This window comes from Anas acuta, chromosome 1, assembly GCF_963932015.1.
Source record: "Anas acuta chromosome 1, bAnaAcu1.1, whole genome shotgun sequence".
Classification (NCBI taxonomy): domain Eukaryota; kingdom Metazoa; phylum Chordata; class Aves; order Anseriformes; family Anatidae; genus Anas; species Anas acuta.
In genome coordinates, this window is record NC_088979.1 from 30,062,524 (window position 1) to 30,079,930 (window position 17,407).

Sequence of the window (17,407 nt, forward strand, 5' to 3'; positions counted from 1 at the left end):
AGTCTTATACTTCCAGTATAAATGAAATCTGCTGCACATCCCTAGCTGCTTCTTTGTCAAGTGCTCTTCTGCAGTGTCCATGAAGTCGCTGATTATTTAAAATAGTTAAAAATAGCTGTTGGTTAAGAGCACTTGAATCTTTCATACTCTTAAAATAGTAATGCAGGATACCTGAGGTTCGTCATTCTGTTCCTGATCAGTGTAATCTTTTACATTGTTGATGTACCAGCTAGACCCAAGGAAGACGACTACTCACAAGTAAGCTGTTGAAATAAAAAAGCCATTAAGCAAAAGGTTTAGGCATCATTCAGTAATGACCTTCATCAGCTGAAATGTTTTTATATTTTAAGTGAATTAATGAGTTATAATTATTAGTGATCTCCGAGACAGTGATTAGAGAACACATTTTGTGTGATGCAACCAGTACAAACAGAAAAGAAGGCACTGAATGTCTCAGGCAATCAGGCAATGTCCTTTTCATTATAATTAAATGTTATCACCTGCCTTGCTTCTTAAAACATGCTTCACACTTCAGACTTTGATGTCCACATGCCACCACCCCGCCACTATTTATGGCACCGTCACATCTGCCATAGCAGTGGTGGTTTTGAAAATGTTTTACCTGACTTTTAGCAGATGGATGTTAATGGGATATTTATTTACAGAATAAAATTAAATCGAAGCTGAATCTTAATGCACAATTTACATAATCAGCTTTGTTCTGAGCTGTTGAGCTGTTTTCTTCAGCACTTGGGACCCTTCAGTCACAGCTGCATCAAAGAAACAGCCACTGAGAATGGATATTAAACAATTTCCTAAAGCTAGAAGTCTTGATGAGAATCTATTATTCCATATTAGAATCCCATCATTTCTCCAGACACTGCCATAACATCAAAGATGTATGTTAGAGCTTTGGCATAGCCCACAATCCAAGGAGAGATGTTCAATTTGTATTTAGAAAATATTTTTGCCAATTACACTTTTCTAAAAAATTGGAAGTTCTGAGTTTACCTTTCCTAAACAACAATGAAATCCATTAACCCAGAGGCACAGAAAGATTGAAAAAAAGCTAAGCTGGGAATATTTCAATGAGTTTGGTGAAATTTGATTGTGCTTTTTGTGCTGTGTAACCACAACGCTCCGTACTGCTCATCCTCAGCTCAGCAGCAGTTTTGCCTCTCTCTGTCACTTGCAGAAGCCACCTCAGGTGGCCATGGTCCTAAATTAGCACTTTCACTTAGGAGCCTCCATTTCAGTGGGATGGTACCACCTTGGAAAATGTGGCAGTGTTTTAAAGCCACCTGCCTTAACACCAATGAACGGCCTCTGTAGGTGACAATTCCTTTGTGCAGTTCATCCAAAGAGTTGCTCCTCCATCCTCTGTATTTCAGCACAAAGGCTTGAAAAGTATGGCCATGGCTAATTCTGTGAACTGGGACCTCCATTGGGAAGATCACACCAGGCTGTTGGGAACCCGGACATCCTCCACCACCACTGAGCGTGGGCTTTGGCAAGTGCCACAGCTTCTGGAAGACATCCCTGACTTCATGAAATCACAAAGGAAACTCTGGGAAACCTCTCTTCAGTGGTAAGCCAGGGCTCAAAAAAAAAAACTCAAAACAATTTAGACTACCTAAGAAGAACCAAGAACAGGAAAGTCAGCACTTGCAGAGAGCCCAGCTACAGGCTATAATCCAATTTACAGGAAAGCAAGAAGCTGATGGTGACCTTGCAGAAAAAAAAGAACAGTTTTCCAAAAATAGTCCTGACAAATGAGTAGTGTAAAAATAAGGAGATAATCAGCAACAGTAAGGAGAGAGGGACGGAAAGTTTGTCTCTCTGCAAAAGGTAAATTAGGCAGCATTAGAGTGACATCCATCCATATCAAACTGGAATAGCTATCAGTTTCCAGAAACATGCAAATCAAGGAGAAAAAAAAAAAAAAGCTTACCCCATATTTTTTTCCAGCTCTGCCTAAATGTTATGATAATTAGCAAGTTGTCCCTGTAAACACCTACTGCTGCATTTTTCCTCCATATTTACCTTAAATAAACTGCAGGAGCACTGTGCACAGCCCACCTCACCAGCACACACCCTGAAAGGTGAGGCAGGACAGAGACCTGTGGGACACTGGGGTGGCCCCACTGCAGGTAAGGAAGAGTGTTTAATGCCACTCTCCTGGGCGTGGAGTGAAGCAGAGAGTGGGCAGCAATTAGGGCTGTCCCCAGGCAGTCCTGTGACACTCCACAGGCAATTTGGCCAAGTCTCAATATCCGTGCTCTTGACATTGAATCAGCTTATGGAGAACAAGCAATATTTAGGGTCATCTGCTTTCTCCCATCATCTAGAAGCGATCCTCCACAGCTGCCACCAACTCATTCCAGTTTGTAAGCAAACAAGTGCGGATTAGAGATTTGGCACATTGTGGGATTTTGCAAGTTTGCTTATCATACACAGTTCTGAAGGTGCATATTTCATCCTACAGACTGGAAAGGGAGCCCAGAGTGGCTAGGTGAGATCTGGATGTCCTGTCCTGGACACCCGGTGTCAGCAGAGATGTCACCCTCCATCCATCCGGTGGAGAGCCGCAGTTTGTGTGTCCTTCCTGCCCACCTACAGGGACACAGCATGAGTCAGTGCCCTGATCACTGCCAAAGGAGAGCTGCATTTCCAATGGGACACAAATCACTTTGTAAAAATGATAAAATACAACCGAAGCTTGCCACTACCCCTACTCCCCACTGGAGCTCAGCTTTAGGGTCCTTGTAGACCTCCCCCCCCCCCCTCTTTTAACAAATATTACATCAAACTACAGTGAGAGGTAAAGCTAGGAGAAAAGTTGAAGGCACAGAAGCATGAGCATATTCCCCACCATGGGTCTGTGGCATCTATCTATATTATAATAGTCATAATCCTGCCTTAAAAAAGGAGGATATTTTCTTCTGCACATCCTCCTGATAATGGCCATCCTTCCAGTTTTTACTGGTTTTACACACAGCCCTCCTGCCCTCTGCATCGCTGAGAGCCAGCCCTTCCCCTTTTACTGTGAGAGGAGATTTGCCTCAGCATCCTGAAATCCTGACAGCAGAAGAAAATGCTCTGTGCTTTAAGCCTCTGAAATAAACAGTCATTACTGGTATTTGGCCTGGTGTTGTCTGAGTGAAATACAAGGTGAAAGATAATTCATCCTTTAAGTAATTTGGTGCCAAATCACTTAGAGACCTATAAACTGTAGTGACAAGATGTTTCTTGGGTCCTGTTGTGAAAGGTAAACCTCACCATAACCTTTCCTTCGCTTTGAAATAATGCTTGCACAATTACACTGCAGAAGTCTCCTTGCGCCTGTCTTGTTTGATTACCCAAAGACTCCAGTATCCTGCCTGAAAGATTGAGACAATTTGCACTGTATCAGGGATGTCCGAGACAGAGAGAAAAATGCATTTCCAGATGCACTGGCCACACAATGGAGTCTAGACTCGATTTTTAAACGTAGGATATCGATAGGCTCTCTGTCTCCTTGTGACAGAGGATCACTCTTCATTGTGTGAGCGTATACACATCCAAGTACCAACCTAAGCCATGGAACAGCCTCCAAGAGGCTGAATTTGACAACTTATTTCTCTGTTATGGACCAGCTGAAAACCTGCCTCACTTGGCCATTCAAGAAATTGAGAGCCCTCACTGCTCTGTGCAGGAGAGGTGGTCCTGCTGCCTGCTCCATCCACTCCTGTGACCCCACCATGATGGCTGGAGGGATTCTCCTTCACTCACTAGCACTTTGTAGCCGACTATGCCCTCGGGATACACTTTTTTGCTGTAATCTTCTTGCCCCCCCTTCCAGGCTACAATTGGGTATGGCAGTTCAGCAGTTCACCCCAGACGTGGTGTCCCCCACAGCCTGAGCCCCCCACACGAGGGGGGCACCTCTTTCCTTTCTCCCTCCTCCCACCACAGGTAAGCTCTCCATCAATGGGCCAGTTCTGCTGAAAGCAGCTAATGATTAGTAGCAAGATTTCTGAACGACAGCTCAGGCTCACAACACTTCCCAGGGGCTTCAGTTGCACAGGGGCAGAGCATTGCCCTTTCCCTGGCCCTGTGATACCACTAAAAATATCAGTGCTCTTCCAGGCTTGAATGCTGTTAGCTCCATAACTACTCATGATTATTTACAGACAAAGACATGCTTAATTCCTGACCTCAAAGAAGAGCTTGTCCCAGAAGACCACCAAAGTCTACGGGAATTTTCCTTTTTAGTTGCAAGCTGTAAATAAGACAAAACCCAGCCCTTCCTATATACACTGCAACCTAAAAGTGCCATTTATCAGCAAATAATAATCTCACTTGGAATCAGTAGGATTATTCAAGTGTACCAAAACAAGGCCGTTTGAAAAGAATTAAGACTAATTAAGGTACAAAATGATGAAAGCAATTTACAAATAACCGAGGCGGAAGGGGACATGCTGTTCTGCTGGGGGATGTTTGCTTTATGGTCCTGCTATGCTCAGAGGCAAGAGACAGATTCTTTTCTGAGGAAGAGCTTTAAACAAGGGAAAGTGACAGCAAAATATGTGGGGACGTGGTACTGGGAAAAGGCAACAACAAGAATATGGTAAGGGCCAATTTTAATGGAGATGGGTATCTGCTTTCCATTATCCGTGTATGTATCTATTTATCTGTCTGTCTGTCTATTTATTTATCCACAAGAAGTGCAGAAGGCAGATCTGTCTTAGCTGGTATCTACAGAATGGGAAGTATTTCTATTCTAAAAAAAAAAAAAAAAAAAAAAAAGGAAGTTTTTAGACAAAACCCTAATGTCATGTAGTTGCGCTATTTCCCCTTATAGAAAATATAAACTATTTACCATGGTTTCACTAGCATACAGTGCCTCATGGGACACAGTGTTCATTTTTCTGTGTCCCATTGTCTTTCATGGTCCTGCTTCTTCCTGGAGGCTATATTTTCCCTGAAAGAGGGCAGGTTGGCGCATGACGGAAGACACAGTTCAGCCATTGAGCGTGGCCGACCATTACAGCAGGGACAACTGGGAACCCAAACTCAGCTCCCAGCTGGGCTCCTTGTTTTAGGGAAGAGCTCACACTTCTGAAAAGTATGGCTAACCTAAGTTACCTCACGTGAAGTGTGAAAAACATGAATTATGTTTTGACTTTGTAGGCCTTATTATCAAAAACTTTGAAAAAAAAAAATGCTGAAAAACATGTTTTCCTGACACTAGGCAAATTCAAAAGTCACCCACACCATGTTACCAGAAGGTGAAATATGCCTAAATATAAGTTTCAGAATAAAAAAAATAACACAATGTTCCCCAGACTTTTTTTTTTTTTTTGCTTTTTCCTTCAGGCTCTACTGAGATTTTATTAAGTTCCCTGAAACGAGGAGAGATCCTTTCCAGGAAACCGAACCAGCAGGTTTGTCACCAGGCTTCAGATGTCTCCAAGCTGACACTTATTTGCCAGGTTCTGTCCTGCTTCTTTGTACATTGGAAAAGTGAAGGCAATGAGCTCTTTTTCCAGCATTTCCATTTGAGCCGTAATGTCTGACACGGTGTTTTTCACAGCGTTCAGCTGGAGCTTCAATTTCTTGTACTCTTCCTGGTAGAATCTCCCCTCGTCGTGGAGAGGATGAGGTCTCTCTCTGTCCCCAGGGAGGCGGTTCTCTCTCAGGAAGACCTGGAGGATCTGGTATAGGTCGTGGAGAGCCTGGAGGATCTCACGATCATCCTGCGTGCTCAGGGCAGCCTTGCTCTCGCTCTGGGATGGAGTGATGCTCTCTGCTTTAGCTTCCTGTTCCTGCTGAGATGCCGGGCCAAGGTTGCCTTCTTCTACACCTGTGGAAGCTTCAGCTTCTTTCTGAGCTGAGCTGGCATCTTTGCTCTCTTCATGGACCACCATGACTTTTTGGTCTTTCCAGATGCTGGGAAGAGTTTTATTCTCCTGCGGGAAAACCTCTAAGACTCTGTTCCTTTCCCTGACCAACTGGAGAGCTTTGTTGCTCGGGCTAACCTGGAAGCCTAAGTCCCTGTCCTGGAAGAACGGGAAGAGCTTCTCCTTCTGGAGGCTTTGCTGGATGGCATCATTGTAAATAACCTGGACAGTTTTGTTCTGGGACTGGAGACATTGCAGAGCCTGGTTCTCTTCCCAGAGCATCCTGTTCTCAATCCGGAGGACTTGGTTTTCCTCCCAGAGTGCTCTGTTCTCCTCCCAGATGCTCCACTCATTCTGTGCCTTCTTGCCAAAGAATTTCCGATGGGTAGCAAAAGGTGGCTGGCAGTACATCTCGTTCACCCACTTACCATCGACAAAAACAAACGTCTCATCCCTCAGCTTCATCCTCGGGATGGCATAATCAGTCTCAGGCCTTGTACACTGCATGCTCTGGTTTGTCAGGTCGAAAGCAGACATGGCCTTCCTCTAGTAAGCTGAGGCAGACTGTGGAAAGGTTTCTTCCAGGACTTCTGCAAGAGGCCACTGATCTAGCGAGGAGCAGATGACAGAAGCTGGAGAGGACACAGAAGCTGGCAGAGCTTGATCGGGACTGAAAGAACAGGGAACATAAATGCACAGATTTACACGTCACAATTTGGTGTCAGAATTAAATTACATTACACGACAGGAACAAAAAAACAACTCTGTTCCCACAGCTGGCTGTGTTGGCTTTTGACACTGGAAAGTAAGGAATCCACCAGAAATGTTGTCTCAGTGAAAAAAACAAACTTTGAAACTGTCCCTAAGAGCATCTTTTTCTCATTGGTGCTCAGTAGCCTTTGTTAACAGGATGCCACACAATCATGGTGGCAGTTGTGCTCTTTAATCTAAAAATCTACAAAAAAAGAACAAACAGGGAGAGAACTGAATGATACAAAATGCACAAATAATTAAAAATCCAAACCACAGCACCAGGCTATCAGGATCAGGAGGGCTTTATTGCTCTCCACATGTTTTTGTTCTGACAAGTTCCCATCATCACGTTCCAAAAACTGTCACAACCCATAGATAATTCTCCATCTCTCTTCTCCTTTCTCCCCAGTAACTCTGTTCTCGATATCCTCTGATAGCCCTATTATTTTTCTTGCTCTCTAGACCTGCAACAGTGATTGCTCATCTTTTTCCTACAGTCCTTCTGCCTCTTTTTCACATCACCAGAAAGCCCTCCCTTTAAAATCCAAACTTCAGGGTCGTACCGCCAGTGCTTCATATCCCAGTCCCAGAAACCTTAGGCTCATCTGCTCAGCACACTTCCTTCCTTGTGCCCAAAGTGTTGCTGCTTAAATCACCTTCTGGTCATAAGCGAGCCTGAGCAAATGAAGGATTTCAGTCTCCTGGCATGAATTAAACAGGAACATTTTGTGCCAAAAAGGTCTTATTTTCTGCAGTACTTACAAAAATTACATCAGTTTGATTTTCACAATGAAGTCATACAAAACAAGGTTGAACTATTTGTCATACGGAACAAGGATAAAATATTTTTTAAAACCAAATTGTTGGTATTCTTGGAGTTTCCAAGGTGGGTCTAATCCCTGAACATCCAGATGAGAGGAGGAAAATAAGCAGTATCATAAGCCAAGCCCTACCTGTCACCGAGTTTCGTGGGGGAGGAAGCAAGATTTGCTAAAGCCACTTATATTTAATGTGTTTATATGGCATGTTTTCAGGATAAACAGAGAGAGTATAATATATACGTCATCGAAGGACATTATCCTGGGGACAACTGAACTTGACAGCATCTCTGTCAGCTTTTTTTTTGCACTGCAGGGGAGATGTCAACCCAGGCTTCCATGGTGGGAGGGGAGCGTTTCAAATTCTCCCACCTCCCTCACCATATTCCCAAATTAAAAAACTCCTACAAAAGGACGGGGAGGTGGGATGGGCAGGCAGGGCTGGGGGAAGCCACGTGGAATCGAGCAGAAGAGGGCATTTTGGCAGCACTCGACCACGTACCTGCACGCACTCACCTGCTGGTTGGAGGCGATGACCTTCCCTCTCCCCTGCCAGGCAGCCTGGTCCCTGCTTGGTTTTTCAGCCTGAGGTCCTGCTCTGGGACAAGCAGGCGGCCAGCTGGGGCATCCTGGGGACGCTATGGTGACAGAGGGACAAACGGAACCGACTGTGATGCGAGCACCGCGCCCTAAATCCAGCCCCCACCCCAGCTGGGGCTGGCAGCTCCCGTGTACCCTCCCTCCAGACATCATGCTTTTCCCAAGGGTCGCCTTTGATTTTTCCCAGTGTTGTGCTTTTGGGTCATTTCTCAAGGAAATGACCTTTCTGGTAGCTCAGCTCTCATGCCCTTTCTTGAACCCAAAGGCTTCCCTCTGCCTTTGATGCTCATAACTTGAGAGCAGCTTAGACGGCTTCTCTCTCCATCACACCCTTCTAAAACAGATTTTGTTTTTACTCTGAACCTTCAAATTAAGTCACGTGCTGAGCTGATGCTGATACAGTCAAAAATCACTTCCTCCTATGCTCTGTGACAGCAGACATTATTTTCCAAGGACAATGTAGCTTTGGAGTTTGTCTATAGGTTAAGGGACAGACTATCACTGAACCCTATTATGAAGAAAACAAAATATGCAAGGCATCCATGCATTGCAAGTTTAGGTATTATTTGAAGCAGCTTTTCCCACTTCTATATCAACTATTCCCACTTCTATATCTTTATGTTCCTAATATTCTTATTCTCTTTCTTATTTGCTACATTCTTTAAGATGTGTTTTATTATTATTATTATTATTAATCAGGGTTCCTGAATAATAAATACAGCAATTAATTTCATTGCCAGTGAAAATAACCATCTTGATATCACCCCCAAGGTGACTGTTACTGCTTTAGGAAGTTGAAGGTATAGTTCAGCTTTGGTGTTAGGCAAAGGTAATAAACTCAGGTATAAAGTCCTTCTCTGTAATTTCTCCCTTGTTTCTACTTCATCTGAGACAACAAAAAGCCATCAGGGGTTACTATGGCAACTCCCCAGGGAGCTGCATCCTCCTTTGTTCCAGTTCCAGGATCCTGCACAGGAAAGCAGGAAAATATCCCCTAAAGAGAAAGGAAAAGACATCCTGGGGTACTCATGCTTGGCCTTCCATCAGATGCTAATTTAGGGATGTTCTCCAGGTGCAGCAGCTCCCAGGAGGGGTGGGTGAACTTTTGAGGGCCTGAGGCTTTGGACCACTGAAGCAGACTTTGGATGAAAAGTTTTAAGGTCCAAGAGCTGGCTGGAAAATGATTTAACAGAGACAAGCACAGCATAAGACTGGTCAGCAGGTAAAGCCTGCTTAATCCAGAGGGTACCTTCACCTTTTCTTGTTTTCCTGAAAGTTGGACAAAGTACTCCTGGCATGTTATTTCTTTGCTGAAAACCGTGGTTTCAAATACTAATAAATTGGGATTAAAATTAGTGAATATCATCAGATGTGCAACCACATTTGCAGAGAAATATATCAAAATTGCAAAAGCCGCAATTCTGATATAAAAGAATTGTTCATAGCAGCTACACTGATTTCTGAGCTGGACTCTCCAAAGGACACAGATGTCATTTACCAGACTACAAGGGCAGAAATAATGCTGAGTGTGTTCCCCTCCCTGCCAAGAGATGAGTAACCCCTGCTCTGCAGGAAGGGTTTGAACCAACTTCCCAGCTGAGCGTTTTGTCTACAGCTCCAGACTATTCGATTCCTCCAGGTGAAGCTGTTTCATAAAAGAGAACCTAAAATTAATCGGAAACGAAGGCATTTTCCTCTTCTCTACTGCACACCCTACACCAGGCTTCTTCTCAGAGCTTACCCAGTTCTGGAAAGGCTCCAGTGGGAGCATATGGATGATCACCCCACACACACAAACACACAACACTCTCCAGTTTGGAAACCCAGCTCCATGATGGGCTATGAGAGATCACCAGAAGGTGCTGGGCTGGAAAAGGAGGGAGGTGGAGGTCTAAAGTGATGCTGTGAAGATTTAACAGGAATGACCCTGGAGACCCCATCTCTTCCCATTCAGAACAGTGACATGTACCTAAAGCAAAGTTCAGATCTTGCTTTCCTTTGCTTTTGGGCTTAAAAGTTCTGCTAAAGTGCCTGCAATCAAAACAATTTGCTTTTTAATAAAAAAAAAAAAAAAAATGTTTTTTTTTAAAAAAAGCAGTTTCTTCTCTTTTTTTTTTTTTTTTTTTAATAAATGTTTAAATGTTTTAAAATCCCAAAACTTTATTTAATAAAGCCAAAGGAATCTGCTTGCACTTTTTATCACCCCAAACAAATTTGTGCTTTTGAAATTCCTGCCTCTGTTCATGTCAGCACAAGCTGCTGACCCCACGCTGATCCCCCATCCTCCGGGGCATTATGCCTTCATGCAGATCCCACCGAGTCACTAAAAAGATTCCTGCATATATGAGTGATCTCGAATCCTCTCCTGACCTGAATAACTGGGTAGGGAGTAAAAATGATGTTTTGTCAGCTTTCATGGCAGCGATGTGCCTGGAGTGATATGTCAGCGCTGTACTCTGCCCGGGACGAGCTGAGTGCACTTGGTCAGCAGTGTGAAATCAGTAATGAAAGCCTCCAGAGCAGGGATTTTTTTTCAGAATGAGAAATGGCTCCAGGGGCACACCTATGTCACGATGTATTTGGACTAATTGCCCTTCCAGGGACTGCACCACAGCACTGCTGTCACTGTGCCTAAGTAACCCTCAAACGTACAATGTTGTGCAAAAAAACTCTCTGCGTGCCCATGCCACCACTGGCCAGGATGGCTAGGTCAACTGAGAGCTGGACTAAGAGGTAGAAAGCCCCCTTTATAGCTCCCCTCTCTATAAATCTAAGAATATATAAAAGAAAAAAGAAAAAAGAAAAAAGAAAAAAGAAAAAAGAAAAAAGAAAAAAGAAAAAAGAAAAAAGAAAAAAAAAAGAAAAAAGAAAAAAGAAAAAAGAAAAAAGAAAAAAGAAAAAAGAAAAAAGAAAAAAGAAAAAAAAAGTTTCTTTTGGGACATTGAGCAAGCCGTCTGTTTCCTTACCCCTGTTTCCTCAAGCATGCAGTGGGTTTGGGATGCTGACTTTTTGATGTGAGCTGTCAAGAGAAGTTAATTCTTATTTGTACAGCGCTTTGAGCGTGAAGAGCACTTTGGTGAAGCAGCCCCATGCACCAGCCCTGTTTATCTCCACGACTGTAATACACACGGTGTTTACAAGTTGAAAAAAAAATAATAATAAATTGATGTTTGCCAGTAAATGACACCTTACGGAGACGTCAGGCTTTGAGTGGTTCCATCTCAGATCTCATTCCCACTTTGCCTTTCAGCTTCTTTCAGCTGTGAATATTTCTTGTGTGCAGCCTGCTGGTCAACTCTAAGCCATTGCCTGTCAATGCTACTCCTCTGTACTCTGTCTCTGTGGTGTACGACTCATGATCCTTGCCAACAAAAATACTTGCAGCCCAAAAGTCAGAAGCTCCATTTTTGATTGACAGCGAGAAAATTGAGGATTCGGGCTTATTAAGAAAGCGCTAATAGTGATTTATGGGGTCCTGTACATTTTAATCTAGAAAAAAAAATGAAAATCATCTAATTAGCTAAGTGTGTAATCCTGTATATTATTTGTCTATTAGCCACTTCTTAATTATAATGGAATGCTTATCAAATAACATGTGATGGCCACGTAGTACCAATTTAAGTCATTATCAGGCTAGCTCCTGCTTTAATAGGGAGCTGGTTTATAGAAATCCAACCACTGCATTTTGTTTTAAAAGCTGTAAGGAAGAGGGAGTTAAGACCTTTAAAAATTAGTATCCCACTAGGATTTACCAGACAGTATACTATAAACAAGGCTACACGAGGAATGATGAAAGCCACATAAAAAATCCGTTCAGATGCTAACCCAGAAGATTAAACAGCAGAGCACAGTGGGAACCTCCAAGGGAAGAAAGATGTCCCTCATTCAGAAACACTGCCAATCCCAGGCATTTCCTGCCCCTTGACTCTTTGACTACAGCCATAATGCTCAGCTGACCTGTGCTTGTGCTTCTGACATGGTTAATTAGAAGAATGGAGAAAATTTGATGTGATACAACATTGCTCTTCGCACCTCACCTTCAGGATGCCAGCATCTCCACAATTTCACGGGTACATACTGATGCCCAAGAAACCTGGAGACCCCCAGATTCCAGTTTGGGATCTGTGGGATAGACAGGGTTTCCTGGTGTTTCACCACAGCCCAGCTCCATCAGCTACTTTGCACCTCTTCTTGTGTGTCTTCCCCAGTCACTGCTGCCCCAGGTTTCTTTCTCCTTTTCCTGTACAGCTCATCCTACAGATGCCATTGTCAGAAAGGATGAATACATAGGGTGCCAGTCTCCCTCCTCTGACTTTAGAAAGCCTCTTTCCTCCCTGCCTTATGAACCCGCTTGTTCTGCTCTTAGCTCCATGTACCACCCCTTTGCTGCTTGTCTCCCTCAAATTCCATACACCAGGTAACCACCTTTCATCCTTCAAGAATCTGCAAAAGATCTTACTTTGTGTTGCACTCATGTTCTAACGAGCAAACGCTCTTCTGTACAACTCTCCTGCTGTTTACAGGCATTCAAGACTTGTTCTCTCATATTTTTTTTCACCAGGTCTTTGGGGGCACAGGAACTGCTTGGTAACCTCATTACAACCAAAACCACTCTCTACCCAGTGGGTTTCTGTAGCTGTAACTTCACCACCTGAATTTAGCAAGGAGCTCAGCACCTAGCTCCAAGGACTGTCCTTCCACGTATTTTTTTGCCTATGATTGCACCCAGGCTTTGACAAGCATCTTACTAATAATATTAATAATAATAATAATAATAATAATAATAATAATAATAATAATAATAATAATAATAATAATAATAATAATAATACAAAAGATTGAAGGGTCTTTCAAGCTGACTGCTAGACACAGTAGGCTTACCAAAAATATGCAGAAAGCATAGAAAAAAAAAAAGCAATACAGGATTATAATAAAACTTCCAACATGGAGAGGTGCTGAAATTAGACAATTTCAAGCTCTTTGGAGCCAATGGTTCAGCTGTCTAGTGTGTATCGTGTTTTGATGGGCCACAGCACACTTTTCTCAGAGGAATGTGGTTTTAACACCTGTTCATCTCAGGGTTTAAATTGCTGCTGGAGCACCTTTTTAATGGTATGCCAGGAGTCGAGAGATCTCAGCAATAAAAGAAGAGAATAAACAGTTAGATCTCAGGTACTACCGTTAAATACACCTAGGAACAGTTAAAATGCAATTTTAGAAATGTTACATAACCCCTCGGAAGGATTTTATGCCAGAGAAACAGCCCTTTCCATCCATTTCCCTCTCCTTTCAATCTGCCAAGTTTGTCCCAGGGTGACTGGAGGTTGCAAAAGTTGCCTGTTGTTGTAAAGCTACCTGCACACATCTGTGCAAATTTGGGGTCACTGTCTGTCCACGCACCCTGGGGTGACACCGGGAAAATAACCAGAGCCAGAACACGCACCCCGTCAGAGCGATGCAATGAGAAAGAAATAGGTTAAACTGTCTTCACACGTGTCCGGAGGATATCATTAACATTAATGTAGTCATAAAGCAGCACCTGCTGGCTCCACGCAGCAAATCTTTGCCTACTCCCAATTAACTCTTCAAAAAATAATAGAGAATGGTTTTCCCCCATCTCGCCCCGAGCATAATAAGTCGTTTCCTGCTAAGCATTATTAATTATGATGTCCCGGTTTCTTTGCCTCGCTCAAATGAGCAGCCCCGTCAGTGACATAAGCTTCGTAGGAAGGTGTAGTTCAGCAGGAGCTCTCATCCATCGCTGCCTTCTACTACATAAAGCATCAGGGCCAAAGTGCTGCCTTGTCCCATCTGCCAGCCACATCAGACACCAGCAGGCATCACTCCTGCCTGTGCAAGAAGCAAACTTCTTCTTGGGGAAAAGACAGTTTTTCTCTTTCTCCGTAAGCACGGAAAAAATGGCAGAAATACACAATCCCCACACAAATATTTTGCATGGTAATTCTTCATATTTAACCTGGGCATTGTCACAGAAATTATCAGCCACCTGGGCTTTTGGTACAAGGTGCACAGACAGCGTGTGGCAGTCACCCCATTAACTGAAGCTCCATTTTGTATAAGGCAAACATTGAGGCTACACAGCACACTGATCGCACTCTTCCCATCTCATCAAAATTGCTTTCTGCATAGACAGAATCAGAATAAAATCAGAAATATGATTTACCGCTCATTTTTGTTAATGCTTTCCAACTTATTATGGACCGAGTGCACTGGTACCTCACTGCTGAATAGACAAACACCCAAGATACTGCCTCTCAGAGCAGGAAAGACAGTGCTAGGACAATAGATCCCACCTAAAATCATACTGACTTTAGTTTGTAGCTTGTAGAAAGCTGCACAACTGCTCCTGTAAACGTGTGCCAGCTTGCATGTTTATTCACAGGTTTGAACTGCATGCGAAAGAACAGTTGTCCTGGCTCGAAAATCTCTACAAAACCTTTTTTATTTTTATTATTTTCATTTTTTATTATTTTTTATGAGATTGTAAGGTCCTTCCTGAGCCGTAAAATGCTTTGTATTATTTGCTGCTGTGATTGTCACATCTTCTCTATCTAACAAGGCACCTGGAGACCGTCCTCCTATCTCTAGCTAAGATTTCTACCTGACACTAATAAGAAGCGAGCGGCTCGACACCACCTTTTTGAGGCAGAAAGGGGCACTCGGGTGACCTGGGAAGCCTCATCTGAAATGACTGAACCAAAGCCTGTCACAAGCTCACAGACAAGGTACATGTCATCAGCCCGTATCTCCCTCACCTTCCACCCCAACGCTGATTAATTTCTACAAGTCTCATCACAAGAACTGATGAATGACAGAAAGGGAAGGTAGTTCTGTGGCTCTTGGACCAATTTTTTTGTGGCACGTCTTTATCTTCTTTGCCTGATTGATCAAAGATGTTGTTATCTGCTGGACTTTACAGTCTCATTGACTAGGCTTACCCTCACAAACCCCAAGCCTTCAAAAATGATAAAACTGGCTAAAAACAAAGACTGATTTAAAAAAAAAAAAAAATGAGAAAGTGGGGTCTTTTTGCTTGACATCTGGATACTGGATTTAGAGGTTAAATTTCCCTTGCACCCCAGGGAGTCAGAAGGTCATTTTCTCTCATTTCTTTCTTGCTACAACCCCATTGAGCTTGGAAGGGACGTGCCAGCTGCCAGGAGGCCCATGGTGAGCCATGGCTGTGCCAGCCCTGCAGGCTGCAATGGATGCTCACACTACGAGCCTCTATGTCGTTCAACTTTGCCTCGGAAGAGAAAGACTGATAAATGACCAGCCAGTGCATTTGTTTGCAGCCTTTACAACCTTACAATTTCTGTTACCTGCCCCTACCTCCATGTCCTCCTTTGTGCACCAGCTCCACCCCACCAAACAACGAGCCCTTAGAAACCATCTCCAACCATCTCCACTTACACCTACACGTAACCCTCATGTTTCCCTTTCTGAGGAAGCCCCAGGCGGTTCTGTTCAGAGGCAAAAATTTGCATGCAAGAAACTTGCTTGAGCAAATGAGACCAAAAATTGCTTTTCCTGTCACTGAAATGTGCCAATTCTGATGTGCAACTGCCGCCAAAGCATACCTATGGGTGATGGTTAGGGCTGAGCTGCAGATCTCTGGGGAGGCCTCCTAAAGAAACTGCTTCTGAGATACAGCTGAATGTCAATATTGAATGAAATTGTCTCTTTTTGTAGGATATCTTACTTTTTTTTTTTTTTTCCATACAGCAGAATCACTGAGAAACTACCTAAGTGGAAAAGAAAGACGCAGTAATAAGAATTGAACTAAAATCTGGCCTCATCATGAAGTTTATTAAAAGGATACTTGTTTTAAATGCCTTGTCGCTTGCACATGCATTTAAAATAAATTACAGAGATAGTTCCTCTTCATTACACTGACATCTTCTTGTAGTGTGTCTGAGAAACCACAGGTACAAGATCACACACATGTCACTGGGCAGAGTGCTTGTGGTAATCATTTTCATGTGGAAAAATAAGCCCTTGCAGGATCATATATTTGATGTCATAACTTCTGTTAATGCCCACATCAATCAGAATGTCAAAGCTGTTTACAGCCCATGCCTGGATATTTCCAGCTTTTGACATGTTATGTCAAGGAGAACCAGAATCCTTGAAACATAATTTTGTCACTCTCTCTCTCTACTTGCTGGTTTGGGGGGTTGGTTTTTGTTTTGTGGGTTTGTTTTGTTGTGGTTTCTTGCTTTTTTGTTTGTTTTTGTTTTTCTTTGTAAACTCTTTAACTCTTTATATCATTTTCAGCTGCTTCAGAGTCCCACAGGCATCAGCTCATTAGTAATGTCAAGGTCACGTTGTTCCTCTTCTGAGAGACTGCTCCGGGTTTCCCATAAAACTTACCACACTTCTTTCTTCTTTTTCTTCATTTTTTGCCTTTCGCATTTAACACCTCTATGAGCAAGTCATCACTTGCTGATTATGATTTGTGCCTCTTTGGGGTTTTGGCCAAAGTTTAGGACTAACCTAAGATATAATAGCCCAGGAGGAGGGTGAGAGGAGGAGGAAGGGCTGCAGGATCTATAAGTCTGGAATTATAAATGACCCTTTCTTCTGTATTTTTGCCCAGAATAAAATCATGGCCAAATCCAAAGATTTATCCCCATGCATACCAGGTACCACATAACAGGGACTCTGGAGTCAGGTATTTCAGCCTACAAAGACGTGGCTCTCATTAACTGAGTAAGTACCAGCACAGAACATTTCTAGGAGCATCTACTGAGAAGAGACAAGCCCAGATGGGCTTTACAGCAAATGAGGTTAACTCAGCCTGATGGACTGGCCTTAGGAGAACTGACAAGGATCCCATGAAAAATGAATAGGTGCAGTTCTACTCAAAGGACTGAATACCTCAGAAACGGGCAGGGGAGGAGGGAGGAAAATGCAGAAGGGTATGAGAGGGGTCAAAAGCAGTCCAAAACTTGCACAGACAGCCGAAGCCTTAAAAACAAACCAGTACTACTCTGAGACCTTGGTCATAAAGTTTAATGGCTTGTTATCTTTACAAAGCCTTCAGCAACGTAGAAAGAAGTGTCTGTTTCCCCTCACTTTACATCTTTCCTGATGGACACTTTCTTTTCTCTCTCTCTTTCTCTCTCTCTCTGTTTTAGTCTAAACAATATATCTAGTGTGAATGTGACCATAAAGCAGATTGCTAACAGGAACGGAGGTGTGTGCTGACTGGAAACAGCCCAGCTCCCATCCCTCCCCAAGGTCATTCCTCTGCAGCCACATCTGAGGACGCCAAGCCCAGTGGGAAACCTCAGAGAAGGACAGAAAAGGGACAATGTGCCCCAGAAATTT

The 17,407-nt window shown here is 43.2% G+C and overlaps 1 protein-coding gene across 1 annotated transcript; it reads right to left on the bottom strand.

The window, feature by feature from the left end:
- Positions 1 to 5,351: 5,351 nt before the first annotated feature.
- CBY2 (chibby family member 2) lies at positions 5,352 to 8,100 on the bottom strand. The gene is made up of 2 exons (XM_068670306.1): positions 7,970 to 8,100; positions 5,352 to 6,552 (listed from the first exon to the last, which is right to left on the bottom strand). Exon 2 carries the CDS (start codon positions 6,417 to 6,419, stop codon positions 5,442 to 5,444), a length of 978 nt encoding a protein of 325 aa, XP_068526407.1. The 5' UTR covers positions 6,420 to 6,552; positions 7,970 to 8,100; the 3' UTR covers positions 5,352 to 5,441.
- Between the last annotated feature and the right edge of the window lie 9,307 nt (positions 8,101 to 17,407).